The 24,988-nt window shown below is 37.8% G+C and overlaps 2 protein-coding genes across 6 annotated transcripts in view; one reads left to right on the top strand and one right to left on the bottom strand.

Moving 5' to 3' along the window:
- The window catches only part of KIAA0895 (KIAA0895 ortholog), a 76,045-nt gene extending 72,167 nt beyond the window's left edge, over positions 1–3,878 (top strand). For 4 of the 5 annotated variants that reach the window (XM_007078574.3, XM_042969995.1, XM_042970005.1 and 1 more), the window contains one exon: positions 339–3,878. In XM_007078574.3, the coding sequence (XP_007078636.1) occupies positions 339–500 (162 nt within the window). In that variant the 3' untranslated portion in view covers positions 501–3,878. The remainder of the gene's footprint in view (positions 1–338) is intronic. The other variant, XM_042969998.1, reaches the window with a different exon arrangement.
- Positions 3,879–4,069: 191 nt separating this feature from the next.
- The window catches only part of EEPD1 (endonuclease/exonuclease/phosphatase family domain containing 1), a 147,266-nt gene continuing 126,347 nt past the window's right edge, over positions 4,070–24,988 (bottom strand). Inside the window, exon 10 of the transcript XR_006212026.1 lies at positions 4,070–4,292. The gene's annotated coding sequence lies outside the window, so the exon portion shown is untranslated. The remainder of the gene's footprint in view (positions 4,293–24,988) is intronic.

Here is a 24,988-nt window from a genome sequence, read left to right as displayed (position 1 = left end):
GTGCTGATATTCCTAATTCCATAATATGGCATTTATATTCTAGCTATTTCCTGGGTTCTTTTATTTAAATTTAGGACATTTGTTTAGATTTAGAGTTTCTCATACACATGTATTACATTTAGTTGTATAATTTCTAGACAAACTGAGTATAAGTCCAAGATTGAGTGTTAAATCAGTACTAGTGATTTTTTAAAACACATTCTTATTTAATAAAGGAAGTCACTGATTTTTGTTATTTTGCAGGTATTAAAGTAATTTGAAAACCAGTCCATGTAAAGTTTCACTTAAGACTTAAGGAAGAAGTTACTTGTGTATGAAAACTATCTTCCTTTTTTCAGGTCTCTTATGAAGATGTGGATCGCTTAAAAGGATTGGCAGTTATTGAAAACATGAGGGTCCCTCATTTCCTGCAGGACCATGGCCGATACATGGAACATTTAGAGAAGATCATGGAAGTGAATGAATTGACTGACAGGGAACTGAAAGATCTTATATATTAATCAGCATTCTTGCAGACATAGTGAAGCTATACCTCTATATTACCAGTTAGGTGCAGTTAGCACCAGCATATTTATAAAAGATGAGTGTTTACATGAGTTTTCTGAAGAATGATCTGCAGTATTCAGCTGAATTTTTAAAAGGTTAAGTACAAACCTTACACTGTTTCCCTAACATGTTTCTATAGGCTGCAGGGGGAAGTTCCTCCTATTTTCATCTGGATCTCAACAGAGTCTGATGAAACTACTACTGGTGAGTGTTTTTGAAGAATCTTGGTCAAACTGAGTAATAAGCATCTGCCTGAGCACCAAGACCAGCCCTGGCTAGAGACTGAATTCCAGTCTTGTTTTAACTACAAGATTATATTTTACTTGATAAATAATGGCAATTCTTTGAAAAATTAGTTTTGTTATGCTCCCAAAAGCTAGCTGCTTTTTTTTCTTTATTTTACACATTGTTTCACCTTATCAATTTATAGGAACTAAATTAGAGAATTACCTCATTTTGTCTAGTTATTCCCTAAACTTTATTTGCTGAAACAAACTTTATCCCTTCCAGATTTTAACGAAGTTTTAGGGTCTTTCCCTCCCCATTCCTGTATATAGATGGTAAGTACAAGTGGTTTGTCTACATAGACTAAAATAGCTAGGGAAGAGAGAGAAGCTACTCACCTTTTTGTTAAATGGAGCGACCAGCAAGACACAAATACACTAATGTAGTTTCTGTAGGAGCTGGATGTTGACTAGGTAGCATCTACCGTCAACTTGACCATGCCCTGAAAAATGGAATTCCTGGACATTGCCATTTGGTAAACTGGTCTTGTGATATTGTCTGAGTATATTTTATTTCATCAAGCCAATAATGACAGTTTGACTTTGAAAAATGAGAGTTCTGTTTTGCTACATTTCCTCTGCTAAAAGCATATACCCCTAGCTTTGTATAATTTATTGATTTCCATACATACTTGGGTATATATACTTGGAATCAAATAGTTCTTCAAACAGCTTATTTTAATGATCAGGAAGAACACTGCTGTAAATACCCCATTCAAAATTGCTACTGTAATTTTTACCCAAAGCTATCTGAGAGTTTATCTTTACCTCATTTCAGGCTTAAATATGGTGCTAACACTGGTAGATGTATACTGCAAAGCCTGGTCCACATTCCTGCTAGGAAATTATTTTAGGAAATTTTATGCAGGCTAGGTTATGTGATTTTCTCATTCACGTATCTAGAAGGGCTTGCCTCCAAGAAGAATGTTGCAGCAGACAGGATGTATTCTAACTGGCATCTGGTGGTTCTCACAGAGCCACACATGTCACTTTTGGTAAGTAGCAGGCCAGACCCTTTGGAGCATTAAACGTACCCACACAGTGCCATGATTGCTGGAGTGTGGCCTGCACATTTCTGTGCAGAGCTGGGGCATACACTGTGCCAACACTGACCAGATACTGGAAAACCACTCTTGACCCCTCGAGCATATTTCCTTGTAGCATAGTCCTCCAGTTTCAGCTTTGGTGTAGCATTTTCTAACTTTGTCTTCAAACTTATCAAAGGTGATTGTGAAAACTGTGCATTAACTGGAATTGAAGTATAGACAAATGGCAATATTTACGTCCTGTGATTTAAGCCCAAATGCTTATAAATTCAACATTTGTAGGCAATAACTGCTAATCATGTTACAGTTTAAATATAAAGGAAAATCACAACAGCCTTAATATCCTGTTGGTCAAAGGATTATTTATAGTGATTCTAGTCCCTGAATTTTAAAATGGATATTCTGTATCTGAGTTGGAAAAGGAAACACTTTCTTGCCTTACTGCTTCAGTATAAAGACAAAAAACCAGTGCTATCCAGACAAAAAAATGACCTTAAATCACATTGATTGTCTTAAGCTATTTTAAAAGTTAGCAATGAACCAAAAATTGTTTCAGATTAGCAGAATACCTAAAGAGCTCTAAACTTTAAAAGTTGGGATTGAAGATTTAGTTAGTGTTTATTCTCTTTCCTGAAATAGCACTAAGGTCAGTTTTGTTCCCTAAAATTGAAGTTTTAATAAATAGAAAATTTATAGCAGCAGTACTTAGGAGAATAGTTGAAGGTTGCATTAATTTTAATAGTTACTTGCTGTAGGCTATTGAGGATTAGAATTTCATCAGTTTTGTCCACTGTAATTCTAACATAATTGTATCAAATACAGTTAGGTTTTCACATCAGATGGGATTCAGAGTGAATTGTTCATATACCTAAATCCATAGTCTCCATTTCTTTACATTTTCACCTTTGTAAAGATGTTTAAGATTTGTATTGTTTGTTTTGTATATATTTGGGCATCTTATGTTTAGCTGTAATAGAAATAAATAGCACTGAAGTTCTCAAATGAAATATGTGAGTATATGCGCATGCAAACCTTAATTATATTTTTGTGGTATTTCTGGGTTTTATATTGTATGGTAATTATTGAAGAGACCATTGTTTGTTTATCTTCTAATGTCCTTTTTTATAAAGTACTACATTTACCACATTCCACCTTTCCCCTAATTAATTCAGCTCATACCCTCATGGAGCTGTTCACAGTCCAGTGAGGAATAGTAGCACAGAACCACGTTACAGCATGGCCAGTCTCATACCCAAAAAGTGCTACCAAAAGAACATAAACTGTAATCAATGGGCCTGCTTCTGTGTTTGAGGCACCTAAAGACCACTTGCAAAGTGGTTAGGGTCCACAATATTTCATTACCACTCTGCAAGGCTTGTGTTTGGAATCTGAGCACCTTTAGCCCAGGAGAAGGAGTAGACCACAAGTACAGCTGCTTGGGTCAAGGGCCTGGAGGAGATCCCTTGAGACCTCCAGCAAGTACCCAAAGGAGCCAGTGCTTTACCCTTATGCTTAGTGGTTGTCTTTGAATTTACATCTTTACTTGTGAAAACATTGTCAGCTGGCTTTGACATCCATTTTTCTTCACTGATTCCAGTACCTAAAGGAATTAATTTCTTAAAATTAGTGCTAGGATGTGAAATACTGATGTTTGTTAGCTATGGAAGAGCTTTAAGAATACATAGAATTTTGAGAGCACAGAGAGCAAGAAGGTGGCCATCTGCAAGCCAAAGAGAGATACCTGAACAGACCCTTCTCTTATGGCCCTCAGGAGAAACCAAACCTGCCAATACCTTGATCTTGAACTTCTAGCTTTCATAACTGAAAGAAACTGCACTTAGAGGAAGAGGACAAAACAAAGAGAGAACAGAAATTTGACACTGAGAAGAGACAACTGAATATTCCACTTCTTTCCAGCCATCCAGTTATCCTTTACTGGATAAAGACAACCAACTTCAGAAAACGATGTCAGCAACATGGCTGAATAACACGTCCCTCATTTGTGCCCCTTCTCCAACCTCCCAATAATTTGGCATCCATCCATAGGCAAAAATGCCTTTGTGGGAGCTTTAGGATCCAGCAACACACACAAGCAACCCAGGAGGAATCTTGCCCACCCATGCATCGGGTAACAAACAGACCAAGGTCCTGGCTTGGACCCAGCAGTGGCCTGTGAACAAGTTTCAACCCCTCTCAGCTGCAGTCTGCAAACCCCTAGGAAACACTAAATCTCAGGCAGTAACCCATGGACCGGAGAGGCTTTGTGTAAGTCAAAGTTACCAGCAGAAAAGTTTCAGCACACCATTGGAGCAAAAAATATGTTTAGATGCATTGAAGAGGAATAGTTTAGCCTCATCACTTCTCCCCCAAAGTGGAACAACTCCAGGCCAAGTGAGATCTCAGCTTGTGATTTCTCCTGTGGGGGGAAATGAGAGTACATAAGTGTCCAGCTTCCCCACCTTTGCAGAATGCTACCAAAGAGGCCCATTTCACTCTCATCCCAGAGTACTGAATCAAGTCTGTGTGACTAGGGCATGGGAAGAAGCTGGAAGGGTAGCAGATAATGACTTTTGAAGGCCATTAAAGGGATATACAGTCTACCAACTGCATCAGTCTCCATTAAGCTGGCTCATGAGCTTCTGGGGATGCCTTACCGGTGGATCTCCCTGACTAGCCCATGGGAAACCCCCAGTGCTCGATGCATCTCTCTCTCTCTCTCTCTCTCTCTCTCTCTCTCTCTCACACACACACACACACACCCTGTGGCTGGCTCTCTGCACTCCCAACAGCACTGAGAGCATGCTTTGGCAGACAGCTAGTGACCAGGTACAAAAAGTCTGCCCAAATTCGTGGGCCAGAGAGGTAGAGCTTTAGCCCTACCCTTGGGAAAGCAAAAAGACTGTCCACACCAAGGCTTGTCCATTGCAAAATCAAGAGAAGGCATACAAACTTAATGCTACCACAAGAGGGGTGCCTGAGCGACTCACTTGGTTAGGCGTCCTACTTTGCCTCAGGTCATGATCTCACAGTTTGTGGGTTCAAGCCCCACATCAGACTCTGTGATCACAGCTCAGAGCCTGGAGCCTGCTTCAGATTCTGTGTCTCCCCCTCTCCTTACCCTTCCCCTGCTTGCACACTCTCTCTCTCTCAAAAATAAATTTACAAGATTTCTACCACAGGAGGCAGCAAGAAGCATGGGGCAGTCATATCCATACAGTCTGACAGTCTCAGATTCTCTACCAGAAGTGACCAAAGTTCCCCAAAACAGTCAAGATTGGTGGAGGTGTATTCTTCAAATACAAAGACAATGCAAAATTTAAGGAACATGAGAAATCAAGGAAATAGGACACCACTGAAAGATTATGATAATCCTCTAGTAACTGAACCCAAAGACATGGAGATCTGATTTAACTGATAATTCAAAATATTTAAGGAAGCTCAATGAGGTACAAGAATACACAGACAATTCAACAAAATCAGGAAAACAATACATGAACAAAATGAGCACTTTAACAAAGAGAAATCCTAAAAAGGATGAAGCATACTCTGGAGTAGAAAAATACAATGAATGAAATGAAAAATACAATAGCACCAACACCAAAGGCTCAAGCAGGAAAAAAAATCTATGAGTTAGAAGATGGGAACTCTGAAATTATCCAGTCAGGGGGAACAAAGAAAAAAGAATGAAAAAGTGTGATGAAAGCCTATGTGATCTATGGGATACCATCAAAAGAAACAATTTATAAATTATTGGAGTTGCAGGAGGAGAAGAGAGAGAGAAGGGAGCTAAAAGCTTATTTTTAAAAATAATGGCTAAAAACTTCCCAAACCTGGAAAGAAATTTGGATATCCATGTTCATAAAGTTTATGGGTTTCCAAATCCAGAGACCTACTCCAAGACACACTATAATAAAACTACCAAAAGCCAGAGTATTAAAAGCAGCAAGAGTAAAGAAGTTTGTAACTTGGAATCCCATCTTGTCAGATTGCTTAGCAGAATCCTTACAGGCCAGGGAAGAGTGGGATGATGTATTCAAAGTGCTGAAAGAAAAAAGCTGCCAAGAGTCAGCTGTGAAGATAGACAAATAGGAGGACCCTAAGCTCACCTTATCCCACAAATACAACTAGATAACATTAATAGTGTGAATAACCTAGAAAATGATCCAAAGACTGGCAGAACAAACTCCACAACTAAAGGCTGGGAAGAGGCCACCCTGAAGAAGGTAGGAAAGGCAACAACACAGTCTGGGAGCAAAACAGACCATGGCCAACCACTATGGAGAGGGAGCTGGTGGTATGAGGGGTGAAAAACCAGACTTTTACGCTGGGGATCCCACAACTGGGGAGAATGAATCTTCATAATATTTCCGTTTGAAAGTAAGAAGGAGTGCATTTCACGAGTTCTTAAAAACAGTGACTTAAAGCCTGGAATTTAAACATTCTGTGGCCTCAGCTCTGGTACAACCCTGAGGGCATCAGGAAGTTGAGTCCCTGCCCTTAAAGAGCTCAAGAAACAGCACGTGCAGATACAGCACAGATCCAGTAGTTTGAAAAATGCTGGGGTCAGACAGAAGGGAGAGTGATTTGCTGATCGCAGAGCGTGGCCATACAGATGGGTCACGGGGACATTCCTCCAGGAGTCAGGGACAAAGGAGCTGGCAGGTGCCATTTCTCTCTTCCACTCCGCAGCATAAACAATGGGCATCTTCAGGAACCAGTGCAGTACCAACACTCCTTACTAATTTTCTTAGTAAGGCACGAAGCCCCATCACTCGTGCTTCAGCAGATCTGCCCTTCCCGTCGAGCTCATCTTGGTTCCTGAACTGTGGGTCCCCCAGAAGACCCATGCAAACTGTGCCAACACTCTATCTCCAGAACTGTACATTTTGTGGGACCTCAGTTCTTGCAGTGGTGAGTCCAGGTGTCATTTCACAAGTAGATCACTGCATTAAAATGTTAAATGTTAAAACATGCCCCACCGAACACTGCCCACAGTAGGCAAAGAGAGCCTCTGCAGTCAACTGGATGGAAGGAAAAAGAAGCCAAGGCTCAACAGCAGAGAACATGCAACATACATAGGAGACACTCCCTGAAGCACCAGGCCCTGGGGAATGGGACATTGCACTGAAGGGCACTGTAGGACCTCTTCTTCTTAAGGCTGTTATCATTAGAGCAAGAGAAGTAGCTGACTTACTAACATAGGAAATCAGACAAAATGAGACTGAGAAACATCTCCCAAATGGAAGAACAGAACCAAACCACAGCAAGAGATCAAAGCAAAATAGATACAAGTAATATGCCTGATAGAGAACTTGATCATAAAGACACTCAGTGGACTAGAGAAAAGAGTGGAGGACATCAGTGAGACCCTTAACACAGTGATAAAAACCAGAGATCAAGAACACAATAAATGAAATTTTAAAAAAACTTGATAGAATAAATAGGCTAGATGAAACAGAGGAACAAATTAACAACCTGGAAGACAGAGTAATGGAAAGTAACCAAGTTGAGCAAAGGAGAGGAAATAAAATTATGCAAATTGATAATAGTCATAGGGAACTCAGTGACTCCACAAACATAAGAATATCTACATTATGGGGATCTCCAAAGAAGAGAGAGATAAGGGGGCACTTTATTTGAAAGAAATAATAGCTAAAAATCTCCCATATCTGGGGAAGGAAATAGATCCAGATATAGAAGCCAAGAAATTTTACCAAAATTCAACCCAGGGTAATTAAAATGGCAAAAAGTGGCAATAAAGGGAAAAAAATCTAAAGCAGCAAGAGAAAAGACAGTTACTTACAAGAGAAACCCCATAAGGCTATAAGCTGGTATTTCAGCAGAAACTTTACAGGCCAGAGGGGAGTGGTATGACATATTCAAAGTGCGGAAATGGGAAAAAATCTGCATGCAAGAATACTGTATCCAGGAAGGCTATCATTCAAAATAGAAGCAAAGATAAAGAGTTTCTCAAACAAAAACTAAAGGAGTTCATGACCACTAAACCAGCCCTACAAGAAATACTAAAGGGGAATTTTTGAGTGGAAAGGAAGACCGTAAGTTAGAGAGTATGAAAAGTAAAAAAACACAAAGTAAAAATAGGTATTTCTGTAAAAATTAGTCAAGGGATCCCTAAAATAAAAGGATGTAAAAATATGACACCATATACCTAAAACATGGGGTCATGGGGATAGGAGTAAAGAATGAGTTTAAACTTAAGTGACCATCAACTTCATGTAGACTATTATATGCATAATATATATAAACCTAGTGGTAACCACAAATCAAAAAACTAGTAATAGATATACAAAGAATAAAGAGAAAGGAATCCAAGCATACCACTAAAGAAAGACAACAAACCATGAAAGAGAGCAAGAAAGGATCAGAGAAAATCTATAGAAACAACCACAGAACAAGTAACAAAACAGCAATAAATATATATGTATCAACAACTAATTAGAATGGAAATGGAGTAAATGCTCAAATCAGACAGGGTGACCTAGCGGATTAAAAAAAAAAAAAAAAAAGACCCGTCTATATGCTGTCTACAAGACACTAATTTCAGACCTAAAGACACTTGAAGATTGAAAGTGAGGGGATGGAGAAACATTTATCATGCACATAGATGATAAAATAAAGCTGGGGTAACAATACTTATATCGGATAAAATAGACTTTAAAACAAATACAAGAGACAAAGAGGGACACTATAAAGAAAGAAGACAATCCAACAAGAGGATACAAACAATTGTAAATATTTATGTATCCAACGTGAGAGCACCCAAATACATAAAACAGTTAATAACCTATAAAAGAAGTAATTGATAGTAATACAATAATAGTAGGGGACTTTTAACACTCTATTTATACATCAATGTATAAGAAACAGTGGCTTTGAATGACACACTGGACCAGATGGATTTAACAGACATATTCAGAACATTCCATTGTAAAAGAGCAGAACACATATTCAAGTGCACAAGGAACATTCTCCAGACTAGATCATATATTAAGCCACAAAATAAATCTCAACAAATTTTTTAAAAAATTTGGAAGTTATACCATGCATATTTTCTGACCACAACACTATGAAACTAGAAATGGACTACAAGAAAAAATCTTGAAAGAGCAAAAATACATGGAGGTTAAGTAAGATGCTATTAAATATTGAATAGGTCAACCAAGTAATCAAAGATGATATCAAAGATTACATGAAAACACAGGGTTAGTTAAGATGGTGGAGGAGTAGGGCAACCCTAAGCTTGCATCCTCCCTTGAACACAGCTAGATAAATATCATTCTGAACACCCAAGAAATTGATTTGAGGATGGAGAGAACAAAGCTGTGCATCTCCAAGCAGAAAAAAATGACCACACTGTGGAAGGTAGGAACTGTTGGAGAGTTGATTTTGGGGAGAAAAGAGCCATGGGCTTTGCATAGGGGAAGGATCCCTGACCACTGAAAGAGGAAAGAGAAAGTGAAAAAACTGAAAACATGTACAGAGGGTTTCACAGGAAAAACTTCCCCAAAACCACTGACTGCAAAAAAACGAGAGTTTTGTGAGTATTTTTTGTTTTGTTTTGTTTTTGTTTTGTTTTGTTGTTGTTGTTGTTTTTAATAAACAGCAGAGCACAGAATCTAAAGCTTTGGAGGTCAGTGCCATCACCAGGGACACATCCGGCAGTGCTCCACTTGGAAAGGAGGGCAGAGACCCAGTAGTGGGCAGCATGGTCTAAGGATAGCCTGGGCACACAGGGAAAAACAATTCCCCTTCATGGAGTGTATTTGGTAGAGGTAATACAGCCTCTCCAGGGTCCCCATTTGCCAGCATAGGAACAAAGATGCTGGCTGAGGGCAGCAAACCTTGGCACTGGCTTTGTGTTGTGATTTACCATAAACTCTGAACCACTGCATGATCATGCACCCATCTTCTGGGACAAGCTGGCACCAGACACAGTGCAGCAAGACCCTTCCACAGAAAATCAGAGTAGGGCCACACCATGGGGGTCTCAGAAGTTTAGAGATTTGAAATACAGCCACACCTGAGATAAAACACAGAAGGGTGGTGCTGCCTGGTAAACAGACAGCTCATACACAGGATAAAGGCAGGGATATGATGGAACCTTGGGACACAGGAGTGGTGATTACTGACTTGTCTGTGAGGGCTTACTGAGGAGTGGTGGGCACAAGCTCCCCGTTCTGGAGATGAGAGAGTGGATCAAAGCTATTTTCACCCCTTGCCCACCACCAGCGAACAACTTCAGTGAGCTAAACAGTGCCATCAAGTGGAGACTGAAGCCACTGCACCAAGCCAGCGCCGCCGGCGACCTGCAGGTGCATATTCACTAGGGAAGTCCATCTGAGAATCAGTTTAACAGGCCCCTCACCCAGAAGACCAGCACAGACCATGTGCACACACCAAGTCTGATCATAGAATGCTGCAAAGCTTCAGCTTTAGGGGAAATAGAATCTAGCTTACTTTTTATTTTTTAATGTTTCTTTTTTTTTTGTTGTTTATTTATTTTTGAGAGAGACAGAGACAGAATGCGAGTGGGTTGGGGCAGAGAGAGAGAAGGAGGCACAGAATCTGAAGCAGGCTGCAAGCTCTGAGCTGTCAGCACAGAGCCTGACGCGGGGCTCAAACTAACGAGCTGTGAGATCATGACCCGAGCAGAAGTCAGATGTTCAACCAACTGAGCCACCCAGGTGCCCCTTTAATTTTTAATTTTTTAATTTGTATTTTAAAAATATTTTTATTTATAAATAGTAACTATTTTAACTGTATTCTTTGGATATAGCTTCTTTTAACAAGCATACCAAAACACACCTAGGATCTAGGGTTTTTTTTTAATGTTTTGTTTTCTGGACAAAATGACAAGTTGGAGGAAATAACCGCAAAAGAACAGAAAGTAAATATTATGGCCAGAGATTTCATCAATACAGATATAAGTAAGATGTCTGAACTAGAATTTAAAACAACAATTATAAGGTTACTAGCTGAGCTTGAAAAAAAGTACAGAAGACACTAGAGAATTCCCTACTAGAGAGATAAAGAACTAAAATCTTGTCAGGCCAAAATTTACAGTGCTATAATCAAGATGCAAACCTGAATGTATGCCATAACAGAGAGGATGGACAAAGCAGAGGAACAAATCAGTGACCTAGATGATAAAATTATGGAATTAAGCTGGAGATAAAGATAAAATTAAACTGAAGAGAAGAGGGAAATAAAGGTATTGGATCATGAAGGCAGACTTAGGGAATGCCGCGATTTCTTAAAATGTAATAACATTTGCATCATAGGAGTCCCAGAAGATGGAGACGAAAGGGGGAAGAAGCTTTATCTGAGCAAATTATAGCTGAAAACTTCCCTAATCTGGGGAAGGACTCAGACATCAAAATCCATGAAGCACAGAGAACTCCCAAAAAATTCTTCAAAAGAAGGCCATCACATAGATCTATCATAGTCAAATTCACAAAATACACCGACAGGAAAGAATTCTGAAAGCAGCAATGGAAAAAAAGTCCTTAACATACAAGGGAAGACCAATCAGATTTGCAGATCTGTCCATAGAAAGTTGGCAGGCCAGAAGGGAATGGCAGTATATATTATTCAATGTGCTGGATGAGAAAAATATGCAGCCAAGAATACTTTATCCAGCAAGACAGTCATTCACAATAGAAGCATAGGTAAAGAGTTTCCCAGACAAAAACTAAAGGAGTCCATGACCACTAAACCACCTCTGCAAGAAGGGGAATCTCTGAGTGGGGAAAATAGATCAAAGGCAACAAACACCAGAAAGAAACAGAGAACATCTTCAGAAACTCCAAATTTATAGGTAACACAATGGCATTAAATTCATATCCTTCAATAATCACTCTGAATGTAAATGGACTAAATACTTCAATCAAAAGGTATCAGAATGGATTAAAAAGTGAGACCCATCTATATGCTGCATGCAAGAGACTCATTTTAGACCTAAGGACACCTGCACATTGAAACTGGGGGGGATGGAGAGCCATCTATCATGTTAATGGATGTGACAACAAAGGTGGAGTAACCTTATTTCTATCAGACAAACTAGATTTTATTTTATTTTATTTTACTTTAATGTTTATTTAGTTTTGAGACAGGGAGAGACAGAGCATGAACAGGGGAGGGGCAGAGAGAGAGGGAGACACAGAATCCAAAGCAGGCTCCAGGCTCTGAGCTGTCAGCACAGGGCCCAACGTGGGGCTCGAATTCATGGACTGTGAGATCATGACCTGAGCCGAAGTCACACGCTTAACCGACTGAGCCACCCAGGCACTCCCAGACAAACTAGCTTTTAAAACAAAAACTAACAATAGATGAAGAAAGGCATTGTATCATAACTGAGTGGTCTATCCATCAAGAAGATCTAACAATTTTAAGTATTTATGCCCCTATTGTGAAACAATACAAATATATAAATCAATTAAACATAAAGAAACTCATTGATAATAACACCATAATAGTAGGGGACTTCAACACCCCACTTACAACAATGGACAGATCATCTAAGCAGAAAATCAACAAGGAAACAATGGCTTTGAATGACACATTGGACCAAATGCACTTAACAGATGTATTCAGAACATTCCATCCTAAAGTAGCAGAATATACTTTTTTTGTGAGTGCACATTGAACATTCTCCAGCATAGAACACATATTGGGTCACAAATTAGCCCTCAATAAGTACAAAAATATCAAGATCATACTATACATATTTTTAGATCACAAGGCTATGAAACTTGAAGTCAACCACAAGAAAAAAATTGCAAAGACAACATGAAGGTTAAAGAACATCCCACTCAAGAATGAATAGGTGGGGCACCTAGGTGGTTCAGTTGGTTAAGCGTCCAACTCTTGACTTCAGCTCAGGTTATGATCTCAAGGTCATGAGATTGAGCCCCATGTCAGGCTCTGTGTTGAGCATGGAGCCTGATTAAGATTCGCTTTCTCCCTCTGCCCCTCTCCCCTGTTTGCACTCTCTTGCTCATTCTCTCTCAAAATAAACATTAAAAAAAAAAAAAAGAATGAATGGGTCAACCAGGAAATTAAAGAAAAATTTTAAAAGTACAATGGGAGGAAATGAAAATAAAAACACGACAGTCCAAACCTTTGGGATGCAGCAAAGGAAGTATATTGCCACATAGGCCTACCTCAAGAAGAAAAGTCTGAAATACACAACTTAACTTTACACCTTAAGGAGCTAGAAAAGAAACAGCAAATAAATCTGAAATCCAGAAGAAGGGAAAAAAATAAAGATTAGAGAATAAACAATATAGAAACAAAAAAAACAGTAGACTGGATCAACAAAACTAAGAGTCAGTTCTCTGAAAGAATTAATAAAATTGGTAACCCTCCAGCCAGACTTACCAAAAAGAAAAGAGAAAGGAGCTAAATAAATAAAATCACGAATGAAAGAGGAGAAATAACAACCAACACCACAGAAATACAAAGAATTATAAGAATATTATGAAAAACTGTATGCCAACAAATTGGGCAATCTGGAAGAAATAAATTCATAGAAGCATACAAATTACCAAAACTGAAACAGGAAGAAATAGAAAATGTGAACAGACCCATAACCAGCAAATAAATTGAATCAATAATCAAAAATCTCCCGGGGCACCTGGGTGGCTCAGTCAGTTGAGCGGCCGACTTCAGCTCAGGTCATGATCTCGCGGTCTGTGGGTTTGAGCCCCGCGTCGGGCTCTGTGCTGACAGCTCCGAGCCTGGAACCTGTTTCAGATTCTGTGTCTCCCTCTCTCTGACCCTCCCCCGTTCATGCTCTGTCTCTCTCTGTCTCAAAAATAAATAAATGTTAAAAAAAATTTTTTTTTTTAAATAAAAAAAAAAATCTCCCAACAAACAAAAAAAGCCAGGGCCAGATGGCTTACCAGGGATAAAAGAGTTAATACCTATTATTCTCAAATTGCTCCAAAAAATACAAATGGAAGGAAAACTTGCAAAATCCTTCTATGAAACCAGTATTACTTTGATTCCAAAACCAGACAAAGACCCACAATAAAGAGGAATTACAGGCCAGTATCCCTGATGAACATGGATGCAAAAATTCTCAATAAGATACTAGCAAGTCAAGTCCAACAGTACAGTAAAAGAATTATTCACCATGATCAAGTGGGATTTATTCTGGGGCTGCAGTCTGGTTCAATATTCACAAATAAATGTGATACACCAAATTAATAAAAGAATGTATAAGAGCCATATGATTTTGTCAATAGATGCAGAAAAAGCTTTTGACAAAGTACAGCATCCATTCTTGATAAAAACTCTCAACAAAGAAGGGATAGATGGAACATATCTCAACATCATAAAGGGCATAAAAAAAAAAAAAAGACCCACAACTAATATCATCCTTAATTAGGAAAAACTGAGAGCTTGTCCTCTATACTCAGGAATAAGACAAGGATGTCCACTCTCACCATAACTATTTGTCTTAGCTTCAGCAATCAAACAACAAAAAGAAATAAAAGGCATCCAAATAGCAAGGAAGAGGTCAAACTATCACTATTTGCAGACATGATGCTCTATGCAGATAACCTGAAAGACTCTACAAAAAATTGCTACAACTAATACGTGAATTCAGCAAAGTCACCGGATACAAAATCAACGTACAGAAATCTGTCACATTTCTATACACCAACAATGAATCAGCAGAAAAAGAAATGAAAGAATCAATCCCATTTACAATTGAACCAAAAACCCTAAGATATCTAGGAATAAACCTAACCAGAAATAAAAGGTCTATATTCTGAAAACTGTAGAACACTTATGAAAGAAATTGAAGAAAACAAAAAAGAAATGCAAAAACATTCCATGCTCATGGAGTGGAAGAACAAACATTGTTAAAATAACTATATTACCCAAAGCAATCAACACATTTAATGCAATCCCTATCAAAATACCACCAGCATTTTTCACAGAGCTATTACAAACAATCCTAAAATTTGTATGGAACTACAAAAGACCCTGAATAGCTTAAGTAATGCTGAAAAAGAAAAACAAAGCTGGAGGCATCATAATTCCAGACTTCAAGCTATATTACAAAGCTGTAGCATCAATACAGTATGGTACTGGCACAAAAACAGACACATAAATCAATGGAACAGAACAGAAAATGCAGAAATGGACTCACAACTACACGGTCAACTAATCTCTGACAAAGGAAAGAATATCCAATGGAAAAAAGATGGTCTCTTCAACAAATGGTGTTGGGAAAACTGGACAGCAACATGCAGAAGAATGAATCTGGACCACTTTCTTACACCATACACAAAAGTAAATTCAAAATAAATGAAAGAGCTAAATGTGAGACAGGAAACCACCAAAATCCCAGAGGAGAACACAGGCAGCAACCTCTTAAACCTCAGCTGGAGAACTTACTAGACACATCTCCCGAGGCAAGGGAAACAAAAGCAAAAATGAACTACTGGGACTTCATCAAGATAAAAACCTTCTGCACAACAAAGGAAACAAACAACACAACTAAAAGGCAGCCTAAGGAATGGGAGAAGATAGTTCCAAACAACATATCAGATAAAGGGTTAGTATCCAAAATCTATAAAGAAATTACCAAACTCAATGCCCAAAATAATCATAAGCATAATCATAATCATAATCTAGTTAGGAAATGGGCAAAAGACATGAATAGACACTTTTCCAAAGAAGACATCCAGATGGCTAACAGACTTATAAAAAGATGCTCAACATCACTCATCATCAGGGAAATACAAATCAAAACCACAATGAGGTACCGCCTCACACCTCTAAGAATGGCTAAAATTAACAACACAAGAAACAACAGGTGTTGGCAAGGATGTGAAGAAAGGGAAACCCTCTTGCACTTCTGGTGGGAATGCAAACTGGTGCTGCCACTCTGGAAGACAGTGTGGAAGTTCCTCAAAAAATTAAAATTAGAACTACCCTATGACCCAGCAATTGCACTACTAGTTATTTATCCAAAGGATACAAAAATGCTGATTCAAAGTAGCACATGCACCCCGATATTTATAGCAGTATTAGCAACAATAGCCAAATTAGGGAAAGAGCCCAAATTTTCATTGACTGATGAATGGATAAAGATATATAGATATAGACATAGATGTCATCAAAAAGAACAAAATCTTCCCATTTGCAATGGAGCTAGAGTGTATTATGCTAAGCGAAATAAGAGAAATCAAATACCATATGATTTCACTTGTATGTGGAATTTAAGAAATAAAATAAATGAACATATGAACATATGGGAGGGGGAAAAGAAGAAAAGGAGAGAGGGGAAACAAATCACAAGAGACTCTTAAAGATAGACAACAAACAGGGTTGATGGAGGGAGGTTGTTGGGGGATATTCTAGTTGGATGATGGGTATTAAGGAGAGCACTTTTTATGATAAGCACTGGGTTTTGTATGTAAGTGATGAATCACTGAATTCTACTCCTGAAACCAATATTGCAGTGTATGTCAACTAACTGGAACTTAAATATAAAATTAAAAAAAAAATAAAAATGGAAAAAAGGTTACATGAAGACAAATGAAAATGAAAACACAAGAGTTCAAAATCTTTGGGATACAGCAAAAGTGGTTCTAAGGGGAAGTTCAGAGCAATACAGGTCTATATTAAAAAGCAAGAAAAATCTCAAACAACTTACCCTTAAATCTAAAGGAGCTAGAAAAGAAGAACAAATGAAATCCAAATCCAGCAAAAGAAAGGAAATAATAAAGATCAGAGCAGAAATAAGTGATATAGAAACTTAAAAAACAAAACAAAACAAAAAACAACAAACAATAGAAGGGATCAATGAAGCCAGGAGCTGGTTCTTTGAAAAGATCAACAAAATTGATAAACCTCTGGCAAGACTTATGAAAAAGAAAGAGGACCCAAATAAATTACTAATGCAAGATGAAAAATAACAACCAATAACAAAGAAATACAAACAATTGTAACAGAATATTATGAAAAACCTCTATGCCAACAAATTGGACAACTTAGAAGAAATGGATAAATTCCTAAACATACAACCTACCAAAGCTGAAGCAGGAAGAAATAGAAAATTTGAACAGACCAATTACCAGCAACAAAATTGAATCAGTCATCAAAAAACCCCCCAAAAAACAAAGTCCAGGACCAGATGGCTTCACAGGCAAATTCTACCAAACATTTAAAGAAGACTTAATATCCATTTTTCTCAAACTATTCCAAAAAATACAAGAATGAAAATTTCAATTGAAATTTGAGGCCAGTATCACCCTGATACCAAAACCAGATAAAGGCACCATAAAAAAAGAGAACTACACACCAATAGCTCTCATGAATATAAACACAAAAATCTCAACAAAATATTGGTAAACTGAATCCAACAAAACATTAAAAAAAAATCATACACCATGATCAAGTCAGACTTACTCCCAGGATGTAAGTGTAGTTTATTATTCATAAAACAATAAGTTTGATACATTACATAAATAAGAGAAAGGTTAAAAACCATATGATCATTTGAATAGATGCAGAAAAAGCATTTGACCAAGTACAACATCCATTCATAATAACCATTCCCCGCTCCCATAAAGTTAGTGTAGAGGAATCATATCTCAACATAATGAAGGCTTTATATGAAAAACCCATGGCCAACATCATAATTGTGAGAACTGAGAACTACACCCCCCACCCCCACTTTTCTTAAATCAGGAACAAGACAAGGAGGTCCACTCTCACCACTTTTGTTCAATATAGTACTGGAAGTCCTAGCCACAGCATTCAGACAAGAAAAAGAAATAAAAGGCATCCATATTGGTAAAGAAGTAACTTTCTTCTTTCACTTACAAACTTTCACTGTTTGTAGATGACATGATACCTTATATAGAAAACCTTTAAAACCACCAAAAAAACTAGTAGAACTGATAAATTAATTCAGTAAAGTCACAGGATACAAATCCATGTATAGAAATCTGTTGTATTCCTATACACTAATAATGAAACAGCAGAAAGTGAAATTAAGAAAACAATCCCATTTACAATTGCATCAAAAACAATAACGTGGGAATAAGCTTAACCAAAGAGTTAAGAGACCTATACTCTGAAAACTAGAAAACACTGATGAAAGAAATTGAAGATGACGCAAAGAAATGGGAAGACATTTCATGCTCTTGGATGGGAAAAAGAAACATTGAGGGGCACCTGGGTGCTTCAGTGAGTTAAGTGTCCAATTTCAGCTCAGGTCATGATCTCATGGTTCATGAGTTTAAGCCCCATGTCATGTTCTACATTGATGGTGAAGAGCCTGCCTGGGACACTCTCACACACACACACACACACTCACTCTCTCTCTCTCTCTCTCTCTCTCTCTCTCTCTCTCATCTCTCTCTCTCTCTCTCTCTCTCCCCCCCCCACCTCGGTCTCTGCCCCTCCCCACTCTCTTTCAAAAAATAAATAAAAGGAAGAAGAAACATTGTTAAAATGTCTATACTACCCAAAGCAACCTACAGATTTAATACAATTCTTATGAAAATACCAATAGCATTTTTCACACAAAATAGAAAAGATAATCCTAAATTTGTATGGAACCACAAAAGACCCTGAATAGCAAAAGCAATTTTGAAAAAGAAAAACAAAACTGGAGGTATCACAATTCCAGATTTCAAATTATATTACAAAGCAGTAGTAATTAAAACATTATGATGGGGTGCCTGGCTAGCTCAGTTGGAAGAGCATGTGACTTTTGATCTTGGAATCATGAGTTTGAGCCCCACAGTGGGTATCAAGATTACTAAAATAATAATAATAATAATAATAATAATAATAATACACTTTAAAAAACAACAACACACACTGTGGTAGTGGCATACAAATAGACACAAAGATCAATGTACTACAATAGAAAGCCCAGAAATAAACCCACAATTATATGGCTAATTAATTTTTGACAAAGGGGACAAGAGTATACAATGGGAAAAACACAAGTGGTGTTGGGGAAACTGGACAGCCACTTGCAAAAGAATGAAACTGGACCACTTTCTTTCACCATACACAAAAATTAACTCAAAATCATTTAAGAACCTTAAACCATAAAAATCCTTGGAGAGAGCATAGGCAGTAATATCTGACATGGGTCATAGCAACATCTTCCTAGATATGTCTCCTGAGGTAAGAGAAATAAAAGCAAGAACTATTGGGATTATATCAACATAAAAAGTTTCTGCACAGCAAAGGAAACCATCAACAAAACTAAAAGAAAACCTTCTGAATTGGAGGAGATATTTGCAAATGATACATCCAATAAAGGATTACTTTCCAAAAAATTTAAGAATTTATACAACTCAATACCCAAAAAATAATCCAATTAAAAATCGACAGAAGACATGAACAGACATTTTTCCAAAGATGACAGATGGACAACAGACACATAAAAAAATGCTCAACATCACTCATTATCAGGGAGATACAAATCAAAGTACAATGAGATATCACCTCATTGTCAGGATGGCTAGAATCAAAAACACAAGAAACAAGTGTTGATGAGAATGTGGAGAAAAAGAAATACTGTTGCACTGCTGGTGGGAATGCAAACTGGGGCAGCCACTCTGGAAAACAGTATGGAGGTTCCTCAAAAAATTTAAAATAGAACTACCCTCCAATCCAGGAATTGCACTACTGGGTATTTACCCAAAAAATACAAAAACACTAATTCAAAGGGATACATACTCCTTATGTTTATTGCAGCATCATTCACAATAGCCGAACTATGGAAGCAGCCCATGTGTCCATTGATAGACAAATGGATGAAGGTGTGGCATATATACAATGGAATATTATTTAGCCATAAGAAAGGATGAGATCTTGCCATTGGCAACAACATCAATAGAACTAGAGCGTATACTACTAAGCAAAATAAGTCAGAGAAAGACAAATGCCATATGATCTTACTCATATGTGGAATTTAAGAAACAACACAAAAGGTAAGCAAAGGGAACAAAAGAAAGACAAACCAAGAAACAGACTCTTAGCTATAGAGAACTGATGGTTACCATAGGAGAGGTGGGTGGGGGAATAGGGGAAGTAGGAAATTGAAATAAAAGAGTACACATATCATGATGAATAAAATAAAATAATTTTTTTTATATAAAAGAAAAGAACATGCCAACCAGGAATACTACATGGCAAAGTTGTTCTTCAGCTACGAAAGAGAGATAAAGACTTTCCCAGACAAAAACTGAGGGAGTTCATCACCACTAGACCTGCCTTATGAGAAATGCTTCCAATCACAATCATAAGAGGATGTTTTGATAATTTGATTCTAGAATTGTTAGAAAAATACATGAAGAAATTCAGAGCAGATACACTTCGACCCAAGAGTTCCATATCAGGAATTTATCTAATGTATATACTATCACATACACATATCCATCACACATACATTGCATATATGTACAAGGATATTCAATGCAACACTGTAGTAACAATAGAGTAGAAAATAACCTTAAAATTCATTAACAAGGAACTAGTTAAGTGACATATTTATGTGTTAAAACTATATAGCCTATTTAAACATTATGTAGACTGATGATAAGTATTGATGCACATTTTACATCATTGTAGAACAATCTCCAAAATCTACTTTTAAGTAAAGGGCATGTGTGCAGAAAAATGTTTATAGTCTGTTTCTATTTTTATTTTATTATTTCTAATATAATTTATTTTTAAATTGGCTAAAATACAGTGTGTAAAGTCTGCTCTTGGTTTTTGGGATAGATTCCCATGGTTCATCGCTTAGATACAATCCCCAGTGCTCATCCCAGCGAGGGCCCTCCTCCATGACCATCACCCATTTTCCCCTCTCCCCCACTCCTCCATCAACCCTTAAGGAGAGGAGATGGGTGGTACATATACATACAGGTATATACACACTTGCATAGTCACATAATATCTCTGGTAGGCTACACAAGAAACTGATAAGAGTGGTGACATCTGAAGAACTGAGGATCAGGAGTGAAAAAGAGACTCATTTTTACTGCATACTCTTGCATTGTGTGGATTTTTCTGCCATATGCACATAATCAATTATTCTTGCCTTTTGAGGGCATATTGTTTTATTCAGTATGAGTATGAGAATCCTAGGTTTATTCAATAACTATTTTTTAATTGTTTTGCAGAGTCAATATTTTATTTTATTCAAAAATGAAATAAAAAAAGGTATACAGCAAAGTCTTCTTCCTACCCATGACTCCTATCCCTCTAGTTCTCCCCCACCAGAGATAACTATATTCAGTTTCTTTTATACCAGTTTATGCATATATAAGCAAATACAAACACATATATTCTCCTTGTCCTTCATCCTTTTTTTCACAAAGACAAATTACTATTATATAAACAAATCTGCACAATGGCTATTTTTACTTAGTAACATACCTTAGAACAAAAATTACAACCCACAAAAAGTAGACTAGACATCTTAAAAATTAAATACTCTTGTGCTTTGAAGTATGCCATGAAGAAAGTGAAAAGACAACCCACAGAATGGGGGAAAAATTTTGCAAATCATAAATCTGATAAGAGACGTGTAACCTAGAACATATAAAGACCTCTTAAAATTCAATAATAAAACAAATTCTGACTTCCAGAGAAGACATTGGAGTAGGAGGATCCCAAACTCACCTCCTCCTAGGATTACACCAAATAACTGCCATATCAGTGGAAATAAACCAGAAAACAACCTGAAGACTGGCAAAACTGACTCTACAGCTAAATGTAGAGAAGAGGCCACATCAGAGATAGTAGGACGGGCAGAGACACAGTCAGGACCTGTGTCTGACCTATGGGACTGTCCACCGGTGAGAGGGATACCCTGGGTGTGGAGAGGGGAGAGGATCAGATCCCACACCAGACACAAAGAAGCCATACTGGAAGATGAATCCCAGTAACATTTGTCTTTGAAACCAGAGGGGCCTAACTTTATGAGTTCTTATAATCAGTGGGACCTAACACCTGGAAATTTATAAATCAGCAGGCTCAGAGGGCAATAGGAAACTAAGTCTTCATCCTTAAAGAGATAGCACAATAAACAACCCCACTGAGATATAGCATAGAAACAGTTTGAAAGTACCTTCGGTATACAGAGATTTATTTACTAATCTCAGAGCATGTGCTGGAGGAGCAGGAACTTTTGGGAGACTTCTTCAAGAACAAAAGAGTGGGTACCATTTCCTCCCCTGCACCCTAACCTTGACACACAGACACTTATGGGAACGAGTACAGCATGAATATTCTCACCTAGCTTGCTAACATCATGTCCCACTCCTGTGCTCTTCTGTGGATCTGCCCTCCTCCATCGTGGTCTGGGCAGGAGTTTTTCCAGGATGGCTCCATGTCCCCTCTCACAGTGGACTGGTGCAGATCTTGCTGGCATTGTATTACCCACCCCTGCATTCCTCTGCAGATCTGCCCCCTCCAACACTTCTTTAAGCAAGAGACCATCCAAAGCAGTGCCATAAGCCTAGCAGGGTACAAGCAATCCCAACAAGGGCCAGCACCATCCAAAGTGACTCCTACCCTGGAGAGAGGGAAGATAACCACAGTCACCAGACTGTAGATTCAGCTGTGGCAATGGGCAGGGGACAGATAACTGGTATGATTCCAGACCCTGCCCTACCAACAAAAGCTTCACAGGAGACTACAGAGGGAAAGCACCCTGCAGTTTGATGCTACCAGCGCTCTGGCAAACACCTGCTCTGACCCAACTCAAATCCAAGGCTGCCCCAGATTGGCTCGCTAACAACACAGGGGCCAAATCTTGCCCACAACCAGGCAAATAGAACCATTTAAGATGACTGAACTGAAGGCAAATGTAGCTCAGTCACAACATTAGGGCATACACAAAATAAATAGGAGACACCCCTGAAGTGCCAGGTTCTGGTAAACAGGAACACTGAACTACAGGGCACTACAGGACCTCTTCCTCATAAGTACACTACTCTCAAGGGCCGGAGATGTAATTGACTTTCCTAACACAGAGAAACATAGAGTTAGACAAAATGAGGAGACAGAGGAATATGTCCCAAATAAAAGAACAGGAACAAATCACAGCAAGATAGCTAAACGAAATGGAGATAAGTAATATGCCTGATAGAGAATTTAAAGTATTGGTCATAAAAATTCTCATTGGCCTTGAGAACAGAGTGGAGGATCTCATTGAGACGCTCTGCAAAGAACCAATCATAGATGAAGAGCTCAATAACTGATATTAAAAATACACTAGAGGAAATAAATAGACTAGAGGTAGCAGAATAGATCAGCGACCTGAAGGACAGAGTAATGGAAATTAAGTGAACTGAACAGGAGAGAGAAAAAAGAATGAAAAATGAAAATAGATTAAAGGAACCAGTGACACCATCATGCATAATAACTTTCTCATTGTAGGGATCCCAGAAAAAGAGAGAGAAGGGGGCAGAGATCTTAATTGAAGCAATAGTAGCTGAAAAGTTCATGAATCTGGGGGAGGAAACAGAAATCCAGATCCAGATGGCAAGGAAAGCCTCCAATAAAACAAACCCAAGGAGGTTCACACTAAGACACATAGTAATTAAAATGGCAAAAAGTAGAGATCAAGAGAAAAATTTAAAAGCAGTAAGAGAAAAGAAAACAGTTACATACAGGGGAACCCTATGAGATGATTTTTTAGCAGAAACTTTGCAGGTGAGAAAGGAAGGGCATGATATATTCAAGGCGTTGAAAGAAAACCTGCAACTGAGAATACCCTAACAAGGTATCATTCAGAATAGATGGAGAGTTTCCCAAACACAAGTTAAAGGAATTCATTGGCACTAAACCAGCCTTCCAAGAAATGTTAAAGGGGACTTTTTGAATGGAAAGACCATAAACAGAAGGAAAGTAATAAGCACAAAAACAGGAAAAATAAGAATATTTGTAAAAATCAGTCAATGGATTCACAAAATAAAAGAACGTAAAGTGTGACACCATATACCTAAAATGTGGGGGAGGGGGGAGGGAGAAGAGTAAAAATTTAATGCTTTTAGAATGGGTTCAAACTTAAGTGGCCATCAACTTAATATAGACTGCTATGTGCATAAGATGTTATATATAAACCTATTGGTAACCACAAATCAAAACCTGGAACAGATACGCAAAAAATAAAGAGAAAGGAATCCAGGTATATCATTGAAGAAAGCCAACAAACTGTGAGAGACGAAAGCAAGAGAAGAAAGTAACAGAAGAACTACAAAAACAACCATAAAACAAGTAACAATATGGAAATAAATGCATACTATCAATAGCCAAATATGGAAGCACCCAAGTGTCCACTGATACATGAATGGATTAAGAAGATGTGAGACATATATACATACACATTCACACATACACACACTGGAATATTGCTCAGCCATAAAAAAGAATGAAATCTTGCCATTTGCAACAACATGGAAGAATCTAGAGAATATAATGTTAAGTGAAATCAGAGAAAGACAAATACTATATTATTTCACTCATATGTGGAATTTAAGAAACAAAAGAGACAAACCAAAAGTAAGACTTTTAAATATGGAGAACAAGCTGATGGTTACTAGAAAAGAATTGGGAGAGGGGAATGAGTGAAATAGGCAAGGTGTATTAAGAGTACTCTTTACCACAATGAGCCCTGAGTAATACATAGAATTGTTGAATCACCATATTGTGTACCTAAAACTAATATAACAATGTATGTTAAGTATACTGGAATAAAAATTTTTAAAAAGTGAGTAGAAATGTGGAAGGACTTTTAAAGGTCCGCAAGTTTAATAAGCTTATCTTAGATTTAGGAGGGATCCCTTGTAGTTTTTTGAACTAGGGAATGAGAAATTAAAGCTGTGCTTCAAGAAACGTTAACTGGAAATTGAACTGAGATATTTCATTTGATCCCACTGGGACTTGGTGAGTCTGATTATACCAAGTATCATACTTGATATAGTTGTGCAACTTAGAGAACAATTCCTGTTGCAAGGAACTTAGTCTGGTGGAATCAAGAAACTGATTTTTAAAAGTCTGACTCAGTAAAATGTTAATAGCAGAACTGGTCTC

This window comes from Panthera tigris, chromosome A2 (assembly GCF_018350195.1).
Source record: "Panthera tigris isolate Pti1 chromosome A2, P.tigris_Pti1_mat1.1, whole genome shotgun sequence".
NCBI classification, from domain to species: domain Eukaryota; kingdom Metazoa; phylum Chordata; class Mammalia; order Carnivora; family Felidae; genus Panthera; species Panthera tigris.
Note: the sequence above shows the minus strand (reverse complement) of the source record. Positions and strands in the feature narration are given on the sequence as shown.